The 17,816-nt window shown below is 39.0% G+C and overlaps 1 protein-coding gene across 4 annotated transcripts in view; it reads right to left on the bottom strand.

Annotated features, from left to right (window-relative positions):
- Window positions 1-11,886, bottom strand: part of dmxl2 (Dmx-like 2) — a 59,328-nt gene extending 47,442 nt beyond the window's left edge. For 2 of the 4 annotated variants that reach the window (XM_072695456.1, XM_072695453.1), the window contains exon 1: window positions 11,340-11,884. In XM_072695456.1, the coding sequence (XP_072551557.1) occupies window positions 11,340-11,426 (87 nt within the window). In that variant the 5' untranslated portion in view covers window positions 11,427-11,884. Of the gene's footprint in view, window positions 1-11,339 lie in introns of all 4 variants that reach the window. The other 2 variants (XM_072695455.1, XM_072695454.1) reach the window with 2 other exon arrangements.
- Between the last annotated feature and the right edge of the window lie 5,930 nt (window positions 11,887-17,816).

Genomic DNA, 17,816 nt, shown 5'->3' with positions numbered 1-17,816 from the left:
CAATATTGAACCTTTTCACAATATTCAAATTTTCTGAGATACTGAATTTGAGGTTTTCATTAGTTGTCAGGTATAACCATCAAAATTAAAAGAAATAAAGGGTAACCTAAACCTTCATGTTGTGTGCAAGAAACAAAAGAAAGAAAGTTTGTTCACATTTTCTTGCAAAATTTCTTGTGAACTATGTAGACAGCTTTGGAAAAAATGTGCTTTGACAGGGTTGATGTGGCCGGTGCACAAAGACAGTATTTAGCTGCAAAAGCTAGTTTGAGGTAGCGAATGGACCAGACTGGACTTTTGTTGTGTCCTTGAAATACTGCTTCACCTCTTTTTTCGAGGAAAAAAAAAAAACGAATAATTTTTATGGATTGTTAATCAAGCTTGTGCCATCATGATATGGGAGTTGAATATCACATATTTGCTATAGACTGCTTTTGTCTTGTCTGCACTCAATTTGAAATGCTTCCAAACAGAGTTTCTCTGCATTTTACCTCTCATATAGTGCCATTAACCTGAACTGAGGTGTGAAGGAGGTGGAAGGAAAAAAAATATCTGAATACCAAAATTAAAAACCGAATACCTACTCAGTGAGCGAATATCCAAATACCCCAATAATAACATGATCAGACTCTAATCACAACAAGGCATCTCATTGTTTTTACAGGTACAGTATTGAGGGAAACAAAATTTACCACCCAGACCAAGTAAGTGGTTGAGTAACTCCTCCAAAACAACTGTCACAATTTAAAAAGGTAGGGAGCAAACAAGACTAGCTACCATAGCAATAATCCTTAAGCACTACAGTTCCCACAATACCATGCAAATCCAACATGGACATGCACACTTGTGAAATTAGCATTTCCCATAAAAGCACATGCTGTGTATTCTCTGTGCGATTGCATGTTACCCCCACAACATGACAGTTCTGTATGAATACATGTACCATTACACTCCTATGCCTAACTCACTGTTCCAAATCACAAAAAATAAACCTTCATTTCCCCTAGTCACTTCAGCATTGATCCATGACACACAGTAGTTATTTTAAAAGTACTACAGCAGCTGGTGGTCCAAGCTAATGGGCTTTATTTGGCTGTACATATTTAGCCAAAACCAAAAGTATGTCCTGAAAAGAAGCATCCAATACAACTATTAATGGGCACATATGGGCAGATAATAGAAGAGTAATAACTAACTGACATATTTTAGATACAGAACTAAAAAAGCACCATTAATTTTGAGCATCACACAGCACATTTTCTTAATTAGCCAGCTGTGTACCACAGAAGCAGGCAGATAATGTGTCTCTACCCAACAGTGTACAAAAAGAACATGCCAAACACAGCATTAGGTTTGAGAGTGCATAGCCTTGGAGTCTGTGCAACATCTGCATCTCCATTATACTAAACTGCATACAGTTTTGTGACTAAATTATAAAATTAACTTATATTACAACCACAAATTTTATTTAGTTTATTTAATTTTTACTACTACTACAACATGTTTAAACATGAAAATTTAAATATATAAGTATAACAAAGAACAGTCAGTTTACTTACTCTGCATTAATAAATAACGAATAACAAATGAAATGTAAAAAAAAATAATAATAATAAAAAAAAATGGACATCTGCAGCCTAAAACCCTGACCCACTGAGCGTCTCACTCACATATCTGCTCTTTCATCCTGAACATGGATGAACTCAGGAATCATTCATCACCTCTTGAGAATCTGATCTGCTTAACGACAACAGGTCAACTCAACGTGTGTGAATCACCACCGCCTACGTTGTGCACGTGTGTGTGTGTGTGCGTGCATGTCAACTATAAAACCTAACCGATCGGGTGCTAAAGGGGTGTTTAAGGATTTAGACCAGTGTGATTCCACTGGAGATCCAATGACATGCTGCTTTTATCAGATTTTAAACATGCATTAAAAGAGAAAAATCAGGGGAAAGAAAACATTTATTTCTTGACCCCACTAATTTACAATTTTGGGTAATTTCTACACGAACAAGGGCAAAACACACTAAATAGCATTACCTCAAAATAACAACTAGTGATGTAATTAGCATTTAACAGTATTTAAGTATTTAGTATATTCAACAGTATTTAAAATGTTTTTAAAATAATGAATATGTATGACAAATCAAATTTGTGTTACATCTGTAACTAGTAGACCGCCAAATAAATTCGTCGTGTCCCTGAGCTAAAACAGATTAAAAAAAGTAATAGTCTGTGGTAACTGTGATTCCAAATAAAAGAAAGAGCAAGCAAACCTGAATGATGCAATCTGCTAAATGAAAAACACTCTTAGAGATGGTAACACATCCAACAAAGCACTCTGTCTTAAAATTAAGCACTCTCTATGCGTTGTGCTGGTTAAACTAACATACACGGATAAATTAAACAACATGTATTCAATTTAAATATTAACCTTTTACTGAACATCAGGTTTATTGTGCTTTTTACAAACATTACACCTGTGTACACAACACAATCACTTATTTTTCATCTGCAGCACTGTGGAAGCTCACACAAGTTTGTATCGTCAACATTTGTGTCAATAGCGCAACAGTTAGTCAGAATAGCAGCTGCACTATAACTACCCTGAAATGTTACATTTAAAACCTTTGGTAACATTGAAAGCAATAAAACTGGAGAAGCAGAAGCAAACTGGGAGGATGCCACAGACAGGGTTGTTTGGATCAATTGTCTTTTATAGTCAAGACTGATCTAACAAACCTGACCACAACAAGTTGGAATGCTGTCACTGCTGCCTCAAACATATGTACTTGGATATTACCAACAGTGGTTGGACTGAACAGTTACAGAAATGATCAAACATAAAATGAAGCTCACTGACAATTAGTTTGTGCAAGATTTGTTTACAAATTTTGAATAAAAATCATTGTGCCTAAAGTACTTTAATAGCACAAATCAGACCAGGATGTGTTGTGTATCTTAAAAATGTCTTTAGGTACTGTGATTTAATAAGAAAAAAATTCTGAGAAGCAAATTCACTGTTTACGGAAAGCAGTGGCATACACCTCAGCTGCATTATGAACAGCTACCTCCAGGCTTCCAACAGCAACATCTACAAAAGCTGTGTGTTATTTATGCTGGTAGTGTGTTTGTGCTGCACGTGAGTAGACCGTTGGGACAGCATGAGTGTAAGTGCTTTAGACACACAGTGCTGGGGTGCTTTCTCCTGCCATATCAAATGATGACCGGGGCCTCCATACAAGCTCCCACCGACCACTCCGAACAGACCACCACACAGTCCTACAAACGCCTGAAATCATCCCCCCTTCAGATATACAGAGAAATTGGCAGCCCGTAGGCTTGATGTGTAGTTGCACAGTGCGGTTGTGATGCTGCACACAGAGAGAACAGCACCGGTTTCAGCATGCTGACAGCCTGACGGCGGGCAAAATCATGCAAGGCCCCAGCTAAACTACAGCCAGCTGCTTTGGATGTATCTAAAGGGCTAAGATAGATGAACACAACAGATATAGAAACACAAAAGTTTGCCCCATAACAATATCTACATTCTGGAGCTAAACAATCAGATGCAAAGCGGTAACAATGTAGTCAGTGAATGAAGTCAGTTTGAACACCAATCATACTACTATGTGAATCATTGTACCAGTGGGGTCTCTGAGCTAGCTGTACGTTTTCTCTCCATGACGAGCGGGTGTGGTGACAAAGGCAGGTAAAACACAATATTATTGGTTAAAGAGTACATCCACTCTGAATATCAGTGAGCCTGTTGGCCCCTCAGCACATTTGAAAAACGCATGGTAGGTGTTTGATAGGTTATGCAGGCAGGGTTTAATAAGGAGCAGCTAGTGTAGACAACAGCCAGCCAATCAGAGGCAGGAAAAGCACAAAATTGCGCAGGAATCCGGACAGAACTGCTTATCCCTGTAATAGAGGGAAAACTACCCTATATTAAACTATGTTGCAACCCGACTTACAACAGTGGAGAGACATGAAAAATCACAGGGAATGTGAAAAAAATTCTAAGGCCACATCAAACATGCACAGACTTGCTAAAAGAACTCAGCAAGTCACCAAGTTGAGAAAATTTCTTTGTTCTTGAGACACTCAAGTGTGAACTTACGCAGAACCATAAAACAGTATATATAATATTTATATTCCAATCTTATGTTCTAATTTAAATGGTGTATGGTGTGTTTTGATTCACTATTAGAGTTGAAAAATATTTTGTTGTACTTAGTGTGACACTGGCTTTTGCAATACTTATAATATGGCAGGCTGTGAAATACCAGTAAGCCCTCTAACTTCTAAACATGCAGACCACTGTTCCAGATGGGTTTCTGTGGGAGTTATAATCAATGAACAATTCATGTAATTTGACAAAAAGAAATTATTTTGTTCAAAATAAAGCATGTCAATCTTTATCTGTGTCACATTACTGATTTATGGGCTTTTAATATTGCACAAGGTGAACTGCAGTCACAATATGTTGCAACATAACAATACTAGTATTCTGGCCACTAGTAATCAAATACTCTTATATATTACTTTCAATTCAGGACCACACAGTCTATATTTGTTTCTCAGAGCACTGGAACTGTTTTTGTTGGTCTCTGTTCCTTCATAATAAGCTAAAGGAGGAGCTGAATGTGAAGGGTGAACAAAGCAAGCAGAGAAATGGTAAGGTGTCAAACCAAAGTGACGAAGAAACCGTCACACTGCTACAGCAGAGCTGTGAATTTGGAAGGCCTCGGCTTTCTCTCTCTGAAATATGGCTCATCAGACTAAAAGCCCCGTCATGCTGACTCCCACTGATTCAACACATACAGCCCATAATATGCTCAGTCATCCTACCATCAACTCAATGTCTTTATCTCAATAAACCAAGTTACAAAAAGCTTCTTGTAGTTTAATCAGCCAGGACATATAAATGTATCAGTGTAAGAAACTAGAAGAATTTTAAATATGCATTATCATCTATTAAACTGGGGGGACAATAATATTGGAATCATATCAGCATCAGGGAATAATACTTTTTACATTCTCTAACCTTAGGCTAAGAGATTCAACCAATTTTTTGAAGTAACATTTGTGGATGTATTTATTGAAATCCAGAAAAGCAGAACGTTTAGATAACGCTGGGTTACTGCAGTAAATTCTAAACTCTACTAATTTGTAACACTTATCCAGTCCCAGTTTCTACGTTCTACTGGCAAATCCCTAATGCATACTAAACTGTATCTTTTCGAAAAGGTATGTTTCAAGCTGTGTTTATTTTTAATCAAATAACCGCTACAGCCCCACAATAATGTCAGAGCAAATAAAAAAGGTAGTCTTAGTGAGAAAAAGAAATGTCAATACTGCTCTCTATACTGGGGGCAGATAATTACATCATGCTAGAATAGGCTTAAGTACATAAAGGCTGAGTGAGCTAATCATAAAGCTTCGACTCGAGGTGATGGGGTCAAAGACTGAGGGTGACAACGATCATTGCAGGTCAAATGCATCGTCACGCTGGAGGCAGGGAGGGAGAAGGCGAGCATACAACTCTTATAAAGGTGGAAGGAAGACAGGAAACAATAGATAAGTGAATGTGAAAGGAGTGTAGTATGATTAATGAGCCTCAAATTCAGCCTTGTTAAAGTATGATCATGAGTTTGCAGCAAAAATGTGACACTGCTACTTGCAGGAAAATAGCACCATCCTTTAATCAGTACAGACACTGCATCTCTATTATTAATGCTTGGGCACACTGACAGAAAACAGCACTGGATCAGATAATATTTAATCATTAAATAAAGAATTAATGATGTCACTTAGGGTTAAGTTAAAAACTTACATCAGTACTGGCACTGACATGCCCAGAATTGTTTTTGAACAAATCCCTAAATGACAACCAATTCATAGGTCACCCAACCTACCACCTCAATCATCTTAACCCAAATGCAATAACGGAAATTAATTAATATTTTACAATACATTCACTTTTTAAGGTTAATAAATGTTAAGGTAAGCATAACAACAGAACAGACCAACCATTTTAAACAGACAGAAATATCATGACTGACACTACTAATAATAAAAACAACAATAATAAAATCACATACTCACTTTTAGCTCATGGGCAAAAGCAATTGCTTCTACCACTTACAGCAAAAAACAGACCCCCCCCTATACTAAAAGAATGTCAAACCCGGCACAGCGCCTTGAAGTAAGGAAACTTACTAATTATAAAATATTTTTATGTAGGTTAATTTGAATTGTTTTTTTTTTTTAAAAACAATCCCAACCTTTCAGCAAATCACACAGTGCGGTTATTCACAAGGTCCTGAATACTACTAATTAAGTACACAGGATTAAACAACTACAAACTGCATGGCCACAGAGGCATCACACTATTATAAGCCTAATCATATAATCCATTAATACCAAGAACACTGAAAAGAAATTTTATTGTATTGGTATACATATATAAGATATCAACATAATTAGTTTTTAGGAGAAAATGAACACATGCCCATCAGTACAGGTAGCCCATAAGTTATGCCATACAAATATTTTCCTTCTTTTAAAATAACACCAAATGGGGCCTTACTTAGTATTGTAAATTGCTAGACTAACAACATTCATAGAAAGCAAACATATAATTTATATAGGTTTGTATATTACGTTAAAAAAAAAAAAAAAAAAAAAAAAAAAAATATATATATATATATATATATATATATATATATATATATATATATATATATATATATATATATATATATATATAATGTTTTACAATCTGTAAAACCTGACAAACATAAAAAAAGAAAAAAAAAAGTTTTTGTTCACTGAGATACTGTTTTTTTTTTTTTTAATGTAATGATAACTAAACCAGTATTAATGTGACATCAATATCAATACAACTACTGACAATATACCATATAGCACTAAAAATACAGCTGCCATGGTGGAAAACAGAAGCAGAATCACTGACTCAGTCCTGGAAACATACATAACCACACACTCATGTCTTTAAAGGGCCCAGATCATGGTATAAATGCCTCATGCTATTGAACACTGTTTAATTTCAAAAAGTACATTTAACTTGCCTGTCCACACACAGAAACTAAGCTGCAAAAAGTGATTTCATAAAATGTAGACGCTTTACTTAGACCCCTCTTATACCTGGTCTGCTTCCTGTGTCTTGAGCATCAGTATTATATCTGGACAAGGCCAAGCCACATATAAATGCAAGTGTATAAACTAGGAGGTGGTCTGAGACGCATCTGAGCCACATGTTACAGCTGGGTAAACACATCTGTCTATCCAAGACACATTCAACAACCAAAACCCCTTCCAGTACAACCAAAACACCAGCAATAAGTGTTGCACAACAAGCAATGTTGCACAGTCTGTCTTAGACAGCAATCAGATTTCAGTCTGACAAACCAGAGATGCATTTGACTACCAAGGGTAAATGCATGTGGCTAAAATCTTGTCAGGATACAAATAGTAAATAAAAACACAAAAATGTTCTACGTGCACATCATTAAAAAAAAATACACACGGATATGGTGGCTTGATAAAGCCTGCAGGAGAACGCTCCAGCAATTTAGTAAACTCTCATGCTAGTCAGTAGCACAAGAGGCAGCACAGGATACATATTTACAGTCCAGCTGATGACAAACACACCAAAAGACAACTAGGCCGAATTATAGCCCAGACGACACACCTTACACACTGACAGATTTATGAGAATCCAATATTGCAAGTATGGGCAAGTCCCATGAGGAAACAGCCAGGTTTCACTTCTACTTTCCAATGCAATAAATCACTGCCTCAAACTCAAAGCCGTTCATTAAAAAAGGACAAGAAGAATTAGTCGTCATGGCTTATTTGATTAAATCAGGCAGACAACAGTTAGAGGAAAGGCCATAAAGAGTCATTATTAGGGGAGGGCAGGGGGGTATGAGTGTTCCATTTTGAAACCGATGTTAGGGCTAATGTTTAGTAGTAGGTACTAGGGGTATGTGATATGGTAAGTATAATATCACAATATTTAAAGACAAACACACACACACACACACACACACACACAAGAAATAGTAGTAGGACTAGATCTGCTATCCATCTCTCTTAGTACAACGATTCATATTCTACTTAGAGCGTTAATAATTTTTTCAGATATATGTGCTCTCTAATAAAGCGTGCAGTATTTTTAACAGTATCCAAAATATGTTCAGAAAAGCATACTGTAAAATGTATCACAATGACAAAATATAATAAGATTTTCCACCTCTTGAAGATATAAATGTATTTTGTTTGTATTTTGTTTGAACTTGCAGACTGTAACCTTAATGTTACCACCACGGTAGCTAGTGTGTCGCAGTCTCTTAAGTTTCTTTCTGGAAGCCAGAGCATTTTTCATTGACTGCCATGAGGCCTGGGTTTGTAAAACATTGATTTACTGTCAGTGGCAGATCAGATAACATTGAGTATAAAACAAAAACTAATTAAAGTTTAGAGTCGAGCAGAAAAGACAATCCTTGTTGCTGGAGTGTAACTGAAAGGAGAATGTGATGTTATGTCAAGCGCACCATCAGCTTTCTCGACAGGCAAGTCCATTCTTCACCAGCAGTAACTCTTTCACTTGTGCAATATTTACCACAGCTCTTAACAGGGGGACTGTTAGGGCTCATGTGGATGCAGATGGAGGTGGGCCAGTAATCTTCAATCTGTCTGACTGAGTGAAAAACAGACATGCCTACACAGAATCCTCTATAGTAAAAATCCCATATCATGGGAAAGGGCGTTCCCTTTTATACCGGGAATCTAGTAGCAATATGGAATTATCTCCATATGGTTCAGCCCTACATTGCACAGTCAGTCACACACTTCATCTCAACATTAAGGCCCATGTTGCTGATGCCAGCCCCCACTGGGCACATCACATACAATCGTCCAACATTTAGGGACCAAAGGGGTGTTTAATATGCACACAACACTATCCAGCTGAGCCCTTTTGCCTTTGGAAGCCACTCAGAACAACACAACATTATTCAGCACTGTTAAGCACTGAATTTAAAGACACTAGTTCATACAACACTGTCTAACCAACATTATAGGCTCCTGGACTCTTATATTGGAGTGTATGTAGGTTTACCCATAGGTAATGATGACTTACTATGTAGCCACAATCATTTGCCTTTAGTAACTCTTGTCGTTTAATTTTTATTCCTGTGTTTTTCTACTCTGTAAGGCCACCCACAGCAACAAAACCCACATCCAACAATGTCATGGCCAAAATTAAAGCACACCACTGCATACTACACTACCAGTCCAAGACTGCTTGCTTTAGGAAGCTCATAATGCAGTTTGTGCAAATAAACTAAGCTCTTCGCTCCGTAAGGAGACCCAGAGCTACACTACCAATATTCAGCACAGTTCAGGACTGAATTAAGAACATAACTCTACCAAATCAAAACTGTTTGCCTTAAATAGCTCATTATCCTGCATTTTGTTTGTGCACATATTGCTTTTTCCCAGTCTGTGAAATAACCAACAATAACAAGGTACTGTCAAGGGATGAATTAAACCATCCCGGTGCATAAAGCCCTAATACTATCTAACTAGGATCATTTGCCTGACACGTCCCATAACACTGTATTTTTCCAAGCTGTAACATAACACTGTCCAACCAGAATAATAAGCTTTTTAGCAGCACTTTAAAAAATAAATTGCCTCTGTAGGCTGACTCATGTCAACATAACCAACATCTAGCAAGGCCAGGGGCTGATTTGAAACAATTTATAAACCATGTTGACTATTTATCTTTAGCAGCTCATAACACTGCATTATATTTGTGTGTCTGGTCCATTTCCTGCTCTGTAGAATCATCTGCCTTTGGAAACACTACCAAACCAAGACAGCTTGCCTTTCACAACGCATCACGCGGTATGTATTTTTCCCCCACTCTGTGAAGCATTGCACTTCCTAACCAGGGCCATTTGTCTTATAAAGCTTATGTTTTGCACTTTCTAGGTACCATGGGTTGAATTAAAACACTAAAAACACAACCCAAACATATAAACCCACCCAATCAAGAGAATTTGCCTTTATTTGCCTAATAACACTGCATTGGTGTCCCACTATGTAACACTGCTAAATAGCCAGCACAATGCAAAGCATCCTAATGCTTATAGGCCTAACACTCCTTAACTAAGATCGTTTGTCTTGACATTTCATTATATTGCAATGGTAGGTTGTCGAGGATTATTTTCTTAGCTCGTAGCACTGAATTTGAGCCACATTATGCACTGTGTAGCAAACATAACCAACATCTAGCAATGTCATTAAAACGCTCCATAACACATGCAGGATTATTTGCCGTTAGTAGCTAATAACATTACATTATAATCGTGTGTAGGGTGCACTTCACACTCCAGGAGGCTTAACACTACTCGATTAGGATCATCTGCCTCAGGAAACACCATCAAACCAAGATCACTAGCCTTTCATAGCGCAACACACTATCTATGTCCATTTCCACCACTCTGTAAAGCATAGCACTACCCAACCAGGGCCATTTATTTGTCTTAGGAAGCCTCTAGCACTGCATTTAGATACTCTATGTAGCTATCCTCACATCAACACAATTATAAATTAGCACTGTTCAGGGATTAATTAAAATATCCCACACATATAGCTAATACCATCTGATCGTTTGCCTTTATTTGCCTCATAACCCTGCATCTGTGTGCATCCCACTACGTAAGCGCTACCAAACATCCACCACGGTGTGAGGCACCCTAATGCTTACAGGCCTAATACTAGCTACTTAACCAGGATCATTAGTCTTTACATTTCATTATATTCATTTGGTAGATAGATTTTCGTGGATTCTGCAAGGCAATCCATACGAGCTTTCGTGGAAGCTCGTAGCACAGCATTTTTTGTTCATGTTTTGCCCTGTGTAGGCAACATAGATAACCAACACCGAGCACTGACAAGCGTCCCATTGCAAATGACACCAACCAGTGCTAGATAGCTATCCAAGCTGGATTATTTGCCTCTGACAGCTCATAACGCTCCGTTGTGTCGGTGTGAACGGTGTACTCCCCTCTTACGAAAAGCAACGGGAGCCCATAACCTTGACTGGATCACGTTAGCTAGTGCAAAACAGTATTCACACGTACAAACGCTTCATGAAGCATCACAGCTACAGCTAGCCATTATGCTCTATATCTAGCTAGCTATAATGATGTGCTGCGGTTAGCTAACCTGCTAGCCTGGGAAGAGCATTAGCGGACGGCTTTGACATTAAAAACGCGCACGGCTGGTTGTCCTACCGTGAAGGGGATGTCGTTGACGCTTCCCACCGAGTAACAGCAGTCCCCCGGGTTCACGGCTCCAGTCAGCACCTGGTGAAGATGCATCTTTTCGGTGCTGTTGTTCTCTGAAGCGCCGCGACGGTGATTATCAATAATTCACAGCGTCGTTCGGTTCCTCCTCCATGAAGCTGAAGCTAATGCTAGCAAACCGGGAATTCCATCCATCCGTCCGTCCGTCTCTGGCCTGTCACACACACACACACACATACATACATGCACACACACACAAACACACACAAACACACACAAACACACTCCCACTGCTCTCTCAGTATTTCTGTGTGGGGTAAATCTGTCGCCGTCTGAACACGAGCAGCGAAGAAAGCGCGGTACCGGGCAGAAACTCGACGGTTAAAACCTCGGCGGCCTTTAGAGCCGTTACTGTTTACGCTTAAAAATTCAAATGTTTAAATATTTAAATTAACGGCTCCTGCTCGCGCTGGTGCCGCCGCTGCTGCTACTACTGCCGCTTGTACTGAACTCAGCCCGGCTCGCGGATGGATCACCGCAGCAGCTGCGCGCGCGCAAGCGCTAACCAGCCACGCGCACGCGAGCGCGCACCGAGGGAGGAAGCGGAGGGGGTGACGCGCACGACACGAAGCCGACAGTAGAGGGAGTACAGATCCGCACACGATAGAGTCCGAATCAGTGAAACCGGTTTTACCGGGTTTTCGCGACTGTTGGAAAGATATTGCCTCTGTTTCTGTTTACTGGGCGGTCTAAACACAGTCAGGCCGGACAGGGGCAGATTTAACTGTTCAGACTGATGACTGTCCGAGCTATGTCTCATACGTCTGTGTTTTTCATATGTAGCTAGCTAGCTAAGTCATCCATGACTTCTGAAAATACATGTGTTCTGCCTCACTGAGACCTCGCCTAGCCCTGGTCACTTCATGTGACTAGTTTCTGGGTTGTATCCTGATGAGATTTTAGCCCTATGCGTTTGCAGTCTAGTGACTGTAATCCCACTGTTGTGTGGGACTGGAGATGCAGATGCACTCATTGCACTGCAATTATTACTGTTTTTACTTATATACATATATAATTTCAAATCCAATTTGGTTCTGACAGTTAACCCACCACCTCGTGACTCCCCCTAGCACTAGCAATGCTCCTGACATATGAAGGGTCAGGCGGTCTCTTCGATACACACGACGCCAGCTGGGCACTAGGAGCCCGTGTCTAGTGTTTCTGTTGTACTGGGAGGGCTTTTGGTTATTGAATGTGTTTACACTACATAACATGGCCATAGAGGGAATAGGAGTAGGAATACTCAACATGGCGAGGGATAAAGTAGGCCTACGCCAAGTCGGGACTGGTGTACTAGGTAGAAAGGACGGGGGAACGGTGTACGGTCATTTTGCATTTGGAACAGCACTGTGGTGCGTAACGCATTATGGGATATCTGGCTATGCCAAGTCCAGACATGTCACCTCCTAATGCATCCTCAAGAACACATCCGGGTATTCGGGCTAGATGTGAGCTTTTGAACAGGAACACCTTGCTGGAGATGCCCCGAGTGGAGAACCACCACCCCCTTGATGTGGTGGTAGCCAGAACAAGAGGAAAAATCATGTCTTTTGTGCAGTCCTGAGCAAAGTGTTACAATCTATTCATGAGGGTTATTTTATCAGATTTTATCAGTGGTTTAAAATCTGTTTTGAAATGGTAATTTCACTTTAGTTTTGAATGTTTTGTGTCTTTCCCAATTATTGAGATAGAGGCCTGGTCTCGTTTGACTGGAAATAACTGCACGGCGGCAGCGGTAGCGTTGCAAAGGTGGCCGCAGAGTGACATCTCATACCACCTCCGGAAGCTCCTCCTCACTTGTCATTTAAATGCGTCCCCAGTGTGACCAGATCAGATCCAATTTTACTTTCCTGCATTAAAAGCATTTTCATTTACTTGTAAAGAGCAGTTTCCTATCAGCATTGTCCTGCTTTGGAAGACTGTAAACAGTTTAGAGGACGTGATGATTCTACAACGCTGTGGAACAATAGATTAGATAGATTCTCTTATTCCTGTGCAATCCGAATGTGATCCGATCACCAAAAGCGCATGTTCTGTGTGTTAATCTGCCTGTTCTTTATCCTTAAATATCCTAAAATCTCCTTCTAATTCAATGTGACAGTGATATTTTGCCATTTTTAAAATATAATTATTGATTATTGATGTTTCTGTTTGATGTCTCTGCCTCATTCCTAAAAAAACAAAAACCAAGTCTGTCTTTGTGTCTGTGCGTTCTACATCTGTAGCTGATCTATACATTTTAGATCTATGTGTTCTACATCTGTAGTTGATCTATACATTTTACATCTATGTGTTCTACATCTGTAGCTGGTCTATACATTTTACATCTATGTGTTCTACATCCATGTGTTCTACATCTATGTGATCTACATCTGTAACTGATCTATACATTTTACATCTATGTGTTCTACATCTGTAACTGATCTATACATTTTACATCTATGTGTTCTACATCTGTAACTGATCTATACATTCTACATCTATGTGTTCACATTCATTACATACATTTATGAATCAGGTATGTATGCACTGTATGTTATTTATTTCAATAAAAAGGTGCACGTATTTGTCACTGTACAGTGTACAGCGAAATGTGTCCTCCGCATTTAACCCATCTGGTAGTGAACACACATGTGTTAGGGGCAGTGAGTACACACACACACACCCAGAGCGGTGGGCAGCCAACTCCAGCGCCCGGGGAGCAGAGAGGGTAAAGGGCCTTGCTCAAGGGCCCAACAGTGGCAGCTTGCCGAGCCCGGGAATCGAACCCACAACCCTGTTATCGACAGCCCGGAGCTCTAACCGCTGAGCCACCACTGCCATAATAATTAAGAACATGGTCCATTACCATAATTAGAAGTGATATATAGCTATAAATGGTATTTGTTGCTCATTCATTGTTTCTACCAAAATGAAAGGCATGAAAAAAAACATTATCCTGCTTTTGTTGGACTAACTGTCTCTGCTGTCCAGGCTTTCTTCTAGATTCTGGAGCATTGCTGTAAGGATTAGATTAAATTAGGCGACAAGAATGTCAATGAGGTCAAAATGTTGGATGATCACTACCTCGCCTCATCCCCAGCTCCCCAACTCAACCCAAAACTCATCCAGTACTGGATGTAGAACCAACCATCATTCCAGAGAAGACTGTTTCACTGCTTCACAGCTCAATGCTGAGACTAGATAAGCTGACTGCATTCATAAGAATTAGTGTCCACAAGCACTTGGACGTCCTTGACTATGGATAAGCATTTAAACATTTCTCTGATGGAAATGTTTATAAAACAGGAAATCAGTTTACAAGGTTCTCTATGGAACAATTTTTCCCAGCATGGTCTGAAACTTGTTTGAGAGCTTCAAAGAACCAATCAAAAAACTTTAAGGATCTTCTGGGAACTTTTTTGAGGTTTGATGCTACTGCAACTTTTGCAACAATTGACATTGTATTTATTGCATAATCTTACTAATGCACAATTTCCTGATGCACCTCCTGGCAAGAAAGACCCCTCAATTAAATAGCCTCAGCATTTCTCTCTCATACTCGTTTTAGCACAGCCCTGATTATGCACTATCCAGTTTTCTGCTTTTGTAAGAGGTGACCTGACAATAACACGATAAGGAGAATCTATGATGCACACAGTGATAAAAAGATGATGCATAAATAAACATTAAAATCTATATCCACAAAAATAATATTTTGTAATATTAAATGTACTTTCTTTATTAAAGAGCCCATATCAAGAAATAATATGGTTAGTCCGTACTTGGAAACTGAGATGGCAAAACAGGTTGACGATATCTAGCTGTCTATGCTGTCTCATGAGTCAGTACCTTAGAGTACCTTAGTATTGTCACAAAGGTACCTACAACCAAAACACATTTGAGACGCACTTCAAAGGCAGCAATACGTCATGACATTGCCAGGTACCAACAGCTACTGTCAGCTGTCGGCATAACTAATTACTTCTACTGATAACTAATTAACTTCGTTAGACATAAAAGCCAAAATCTGTCTATTATTCTGACAATTTCTCCTTAGAAATAAAATATTAAGGGATCAGCGCTAACCCAGAGGATCATGGGATACTTAAGGCAGCAAAGGACATATCTATGCTGCCTTCACAAATTGGCAAGATGAAGGTACCTTAGCAGGCAGCATTCTATTCAGACACTCAATTCAGACATGAATCTGTACCTCTTGCCTTCATATACTGCCTGAGCAGGCAGCATTTATTACATTTCTGACACAGCCATTTACACAAGACCCTCTATTCCATCTACAGCAGTGCAGCCCCACCAATTCTCACTGAGAGATATTCTGAAGCCAGTCAGTAACACACTTATTGGAGAGGAAGAAATTAGGAAAGCAATAAACCTGAATCTTGAACTCCAGTGTGTGTCAACCTGGACTGCTTTTAAAATGATTCACAATACAGGGCAACCAATAAGAACAGAGCTCATTTACATATTTCAGTCTCTGTGATAAACAGATGTTAGCTTCTATCATTATTACTGTTACTGTTATTATTACTATCATTACTATTATTACTGTTTTTGAACATGAAACATGAACGTCAGTAGTACAGTATAGCACATACTGTGTAATGAGTGATGAGTCTAATGTCCGAATGCTGAATAGGCTTTTGCCCTCTGGACATGAACTAATGCTGGACACTGAGTCGACACAGAGGGCTTCACAGCTCCCAAACCTTAAGTGCCTGTATAAAACTTTAAGTTTTTTTTATACATCTTTCAATCTAAAATTCACAGCACTAAGAATAACTGCTGTAACAGAGTATAACTGTGTGTGTGTGTGTGTGTGTGTGTGTGTGAGATGCCTCTGTTGTGGGTGTAGCTATAATTTAAGAGCACTGACAATGACAAAGCAATTTTCAAAGCTGGCCATCTTTCATCTCTTCTACAAAGAAGAGCTAGGGCCGGATCCCTCTCTTTCACAGTTGTACACACACACACACATTGTGTAAATACATAGGTATATCAAGGTTCCCTGATTTATATATATGTATATATATAATATATAATAAATAAATAATATATATATATATATATATATATATATATATATATATATATATATATATATATATATCAACTGTTCCATTACCAGTAGAAAGGAAATGGTCTGAGGGGAAAGCAGCACTGAGGCCTTTGTATCAGCAGTTTAATGGCAGAGCCAGTGAACATCACTCTTGGCTATGACCCCCCTTCAACACTGTCACAGTGTTTATATGATGTTCAGTAATTACATATGACACATGTATCCACAATCACAACCACAAGGCTTTAAGCAACGCATGATGAAGGAGTTTAAATGTCTTCAGCGTTCCTCAATACACTCACATGGGAATGACTCACTTTCTGTTCCTGTTTTACTCAGCTGTCAAACCAACGTTACTGACAGTTAGGGACCTCTACGTCTTTAACAGATAAGGTATCAGCTATTTTAAGCCTGAGCCACATTCAATCCTTTGTTTTTGCCACTGTGTAGTAATAGCTCCATACAGCAGTAAGGAGCCTTCCCAGAAGAGGCAGATTCACACGTCTTCTGCTTTAGTGTTCGGACTGCATTTGTGGAAGCCGCCCTTCCTCCAAACACGGCTGTGTAAAGTGGGAGAGTACAATTTTTATGCAGCTGTTTGTCTAATTTCTAAGTTTTTTTCTGAAAATCCATATGTGAATCATTCTCCCATCCAGAGGTTGCATTTGACTTTCTCTTGGTCTGTCATTTTGACAAAATTCTGTCACAATCTATTATTACCTGTCATTATAACAGTCCTTTTTAAAATTTCCATTTATTTTCATAGTTTATAAGTATTATACAGAGCGTGCTTATGAATTGGCTATATAAAAGGGCATGGAGAGAAAAGGTTAAGAGAGACACCGACCATGTAATCACTTCAAGCTGATGCTCTGAAGAGAGTCAGGGAACATTTCTTCCAGGACAGAGAGCGAGTCAACAAGCCTCTCCAGAAATGGGCTTTCTGAATCCTGCAAACAGTCACTTAACCCGGAGAAAATCCTGCTGAATGCACTCCTTCTGCTCCAGTGTGTGCACATACCGTTTTATTAATAGTGGTACACAAAAAAGTATCCTTATTTTGTTTCTTATATTACGCTTATGGTGATTTTGTATAATCTGTGAACCATCCTAAGTCACTATATGCAGGAAATATTAAATAAAATATGTACTTATATTATTCTTGGTGGTTTGTGGTATCCTATTATTAATTTAAAAAACTTTACAGGGAGTTTTTCCATCACACTCATCATGAAAGACATCAGTGGAGTAGCACAACTAGCTAGCTAGTACAAAACACTAGCTATGCTAATGAAAGAACGACAGCTGTTAACTCACCTCAGCTTGTCTTCTACAGTCAGTTAACT

The sequence above is a fragment of the Salminus brasiliensis genome, chromosome 13, assembly GCF_030463535.1.
Source record: "Salminus brasiliensis chromosome 13, fSalBra1.hap2, whole genome shotgun sequence".
In the NCBI taxonomy this organism is placed as follows: Eukaryota; Metazoa; Chordata; class Actinopteri; order Characiformes; family Bryconidae; genus Salminus; species Salminus brasiliensis.
Note: the sequence above shows the minus strand (reverse complement) of the source record. Positions and strands in the feature narration are given on the sequence as shown.